The 4,232-nt window shown below is 49.7% G+C and overlaps 1 protein-coding gene across 1 annotated transcript; it reads right to left on the bottom strand.

The window, feature by feature from the left end:
• Positions 1-500: 500 nt before the first annotated feature.
• GPR174 (G protein-coupled receptor 174) lies at positions 501-1,481 on the bottom strand. Its single transcript, XM_009585432.1, has one exon. The coding sequence runs from the start codon at positions 1,479-1,481 to the stop codon at positions 501-503; it is 981 nt and encodes a 326-aa protein (XP_009583727.1).
• Positions 1,482-4,232: the final 2,751 nt, after the last annotated feature.

Raw genomic sequence — 4,232 nt, forward strand, 5'->3', positions numbered from 1 at the left:
ACTGCTGGATTGGCTTTTGCTTCAGAAATATATAATACTGTGTCACCTACTAATTTTTAGGATCAAATTCTTTCTGCACAGCCGGACCCCAAAATCTTTGCTGCCTCTTGCTGAAGCCAGGGTGCGTGACCAGGACATGGCCGGGTAAGGGCCCCACCGGTGACAACGGGGCACAGCATCACCTCTCTCCACGGGTCCGTGTCCTCCTCCTACTGCCAAAGCTACCTGCTCCTGGCTGCCCAGCTTAGAAATAGGGCCTGTGGGAATTACACGGTGTTATTTATATTCAGAGAAAATTTGCAACCAAAGTATTAAACCAATGTATTTTCAGTCAGGTTTGGATTTTTGGGAGTTTTTGTTTTTCTCCAACCCTCAATGAAATCAGCAGATGGTTGACTGAGTCGTTGCTCTCAGTGTCCTGGGGAGAAAAAACATTGGGCCAAAACCCCAAAATATAGTGAACATTTGAAGTTCTGGCAACCGTTTGGGGAAGGCCAGCGCTAGTAGTCCGTGGTGTCCTCCCTGAGCACATCTCTGGAGTGCTTCCTCGCGTAACTGAGGTTGTGGAGCTGAATGCTGTCTTGCAAATCCTGCCTGGAAAGGCGTCTCCTGAACTCATCTGTAGTAAAGTAGTAGATGACTGGGTCCACGCAGGAGTTCAAGCTGGCAAGGCACAGAGCTACAACGTGAAACACCGAGATCACCTTCTGGACGCACTCGTTTTTGATCTTTTTGGTTTTGACAAAGAAATCTAGTGGAAAGCTGATGTGATAAGGTGCAAAGCAAATCAGAAATACCAGAGCGCAGGTGAGAATCATCTTTAAAGCCTTTTTTTTCTCTCCTAGGTCATGTGAAGCAGAATTTTTTTCTTTTAGCGATAAGATAGTCTTCCACGAGCAGTATAGGATGATGAGTAGGGGTGTTACGAACCCCACCAATTCACCTATCGTCATCATTGCAATGGAGATGGGAAGGTCAACTTCCTTTACGGGGAGATCCACAAAACACGTGTTTTTAGCATCCTGGTGAAGTCTGAGAAGCGGGAAAGGCAAACAGCCAACGCAGACCACGACCCACCCAACGATGCTGATATACACATCACAGATGCGTTTGCAGTCGCTGAATTTGAATGGGTGCATAAGAAACAAATACCGTCTTACGCTGATGCAAACCAAGAAGTAGATGCTTGCGTACATATTGACGTACTTCAGGTAGAAGCAAAGCATGCAGAGACCTCCTCCAAATTCCCACGTCCCGGTCAAGTAGTAGAAAATCCTCAGGGGCAAGGACAAAACCTGCGCTAAGTCGGCAATGGCTAAATTGATCATAAATATTACGGCCCTTTTAGTCTCTTTCATGTACCCGTAAAAGACCCACAAAGCTAATGTGTTTCCTATTAGTCCAGGGATCAGGATGAAAGTGTACGTAATCGCGTAGTAGGGCTTGAGGTCTGTTTCGGTGCAGGTCGAGCTGTTCGTCATGGTTATGCTCCCGATCCGTGCTCAGCCCCAGCATGATAACATGTTCCTCGCTCGCATCTGCAGCCAAGTTGTCCTCAGGTTGTCGGTGCTTAAATAAAAAGGTTCAGCCCTGGCATCTGTGTGTGAGGCTTCGGTTACCAGATCATCGTGTCCACTCTGGGGAGGAGCTTCGTTATGGGGTAAGTGAGTTAATTAAAGTCCTGCTCGTGTGCTTTGCTCATGCTCTCTGTCAGAAGTTACCAGACCTTACTCTAGTCGCTTGCAGGATTGACGGGGAGGGGATCCACACCGACAAAAGCATCGTCGTGTGCCGAAGCAGTCGACAGTTCGTCACCGGAGCTGCACCTCTGTCACCTTTTGGGTGGCATTTCAGCCACTTCTCTCAACACAGGAGTTTGACAACCGACATGGCCCCGCAGCTGAAAGACAGAAAGGTGCAGTTACAACGCTGCGGGGAGACACGGGTCTTACAAAGCAAAAGGTGCGGGAAAGCTTGCAAGAGCGGTAGGAGCATCTCTAGCAGAAACCTATTGCTAGTGGCATCTGTGGTGCTCAGCTCTTCTCCTGCCTAACAAGCGCCATGCCTCGCTCGGTGAAGGGAGGTGCAAAACCACTGAGGAATAAATAGAAAATGTGTTTAATTGCTGCTACAAACCAGCCGCCCGTGCCGTACCGCCAAGCAGAAGTCACCCCCGATCACAGGGCGTATTTAACTTGCTGCCAGGTTTCTGCAGCTGTGTCTTTCCCAGCTCCAGCTTTTCCATCCGAATCTCCCTTGGGCTCCGGTTGCCTTGGTCTCCCCGTGCCCGAGCGTGCGGCCAGCACAGAGATGCTCCGGCGAGCGCCGTGCCTGCATCCCTCCCGGCTGCCCTGCCGCGGGCAGAGGGACACTCTCGCCTCACACAGCACTTGTGAGTTTAACGCTCCCCTGGTCTTCCCAGGAAAGCCCTTCAGAAGCTTCCCACCCGCACCACGGCTGTCGGCAGCCGAGAAGATGTCTTGTTCTGTTCCTTATGTAAATGAGCCTGACACACGCGCCCGAGAAATGAACTTTTTCCACCGGTGCAGCCGCTGCTGCTGCGGCACGCAGTGGAAGTCCCAAGTCGGTGGCTTTCACCGAACCGGGGTCAACTTTTTCATTTATCTTTCATAAATAGAATACAAAACATACTTGCGTGCAAGCAGGGACAACTGGCCCACTTATTAAACACTTTTTGCTGCAGAACTACCTGCATTATATTAAATCTGACTTTCTCACAATTGCTTTTTCTAAGCCTTTCCTTTACCCATCTTGCACACATGACTGCTGTGGCTGTTGGAAATACCAGATATTGTCACTAAGGCGACTGTAGGTGGACTTTATTTTAAAATTGTTTGCATGGTAAGCAGCTGATGTTATCTGAATCTGACAGACAAAAAAGAGAAAAACCCAGATCTGATAAATATGGAGGAAATTCAGATCTCTGTCCAAACTCTCTCAGGTTTGCCTTTTGCTTCAACATGAAGAATTAACCTACAGGTCTAAGCGGGAAAAGTTTGTAGGGACCAACCAAGATGCCAAAGGCACATCTATAAAGGCAAAATTATATCCTCCTGCAATCCCTGATGTTTTTTCCTATGCTTTGAGGTATAGGCGTTAAAATGTGAACATCTATTAATGAAGCCGATGTTCACTTGCCAGTGTGATTGCACCAAAACATTGAAGTAGCTTTGGGTGGAAACAGAAAATCTTCTACAAAAGGAAACGGTTCGAGGCGGGCAGCTTTTCTGTGTCTATTTGTGTAGTTTCTCTTGCGTACCACCGAGTAACGAGTCCAATGAGACTGAGATGTCCTCCTTTCTTCCAGGGAGCCAGCATCTAACATAACCAGCAGAGCAAAACAGCTCGTGAAATAATCCCGTTGAACTTCAGAAGCGACAATTAATAAGCTGTAGAGTTAATCAGCCTTCTGTTCAAAGACTCCAATTTTTTTATTCTCTGCCCAACTTCCGATGCACAAACCTGCACGACTAATTCTAGAAATGCGAGTAATCTCTTTGTCATGCAGGAAAACTAATTGGTGCTCACCTACTCGTTAGGTTTTGCCCGACACTGATGGGTAACTTGGGCCGAGGGCTTCGGTTTCCATTTGCTGGAGCTTGACTGGCACAAGTAACTGGGAGGGGGTTGTGGATGTGGCTGGTTTTTGGCAGTACCTGTCATGCCCTGGGGTTCCCAGGCTTCAGAGCTCGCTCTCGGCAGCCGGTTAACCCCTCTGGGGCTTCCTGACAGCGGCGCCTGCTTCTCTGTACTGGGATCGAGCCAAACCAGTTGGCCAAAATGAGTACCTCCTTCCCGAGCGGTCAGAAGTTGCCTTGCTGGGCTTGAAAAAATGCTGAGTATAGGTACAGGCAGAGCAGGCTGTGCTGGGAGAGCATCCAGAGCTGCTTAGCGAGGACTGGTACTTATAGAGGATGGGAGGGATGCTCTCTTTCATGCTGGTTTTCCATGGCGATGCCGAGGCCCTGGGAAGACGTGCCCGTCTTTACTGTTACAGCAAACTCCTCAGCATGACGTGTCTGGGCTTCCCATGTGGGTCCTGGTCCTGCCGGGGTATCCGAGCAAAACAACCGCTTTGTGGGTCCCTGGGCTGTGCCCAGGCAGCGGGACCGGGGCACCAGTGACCGGGTGCATCCTCTCCCTCCCGGAGAGCTCCTCTGTTCCTCGGCTTCCCCGCTAACAGCACCGTCCCCTGCACCCCGCCCCGGAGA

The sequence above is a fragment of the Fulmarus glacialis genome, unplaced genomic scaffold (genome assembly GCF_000690835.1).
Source record: "Fulmarus glacialis isolate BGI_N327 unplaced genomic scaffold, ASM69083v1 scaffold5379, whole genome shotgun sequence".
Classification (NCBI taxonomy): Eukaryota; Metazoa; Chordata; class Aves; order Procellariiformes; family Procellariidae; genus Fulmarus; species Fulmarus glacialis.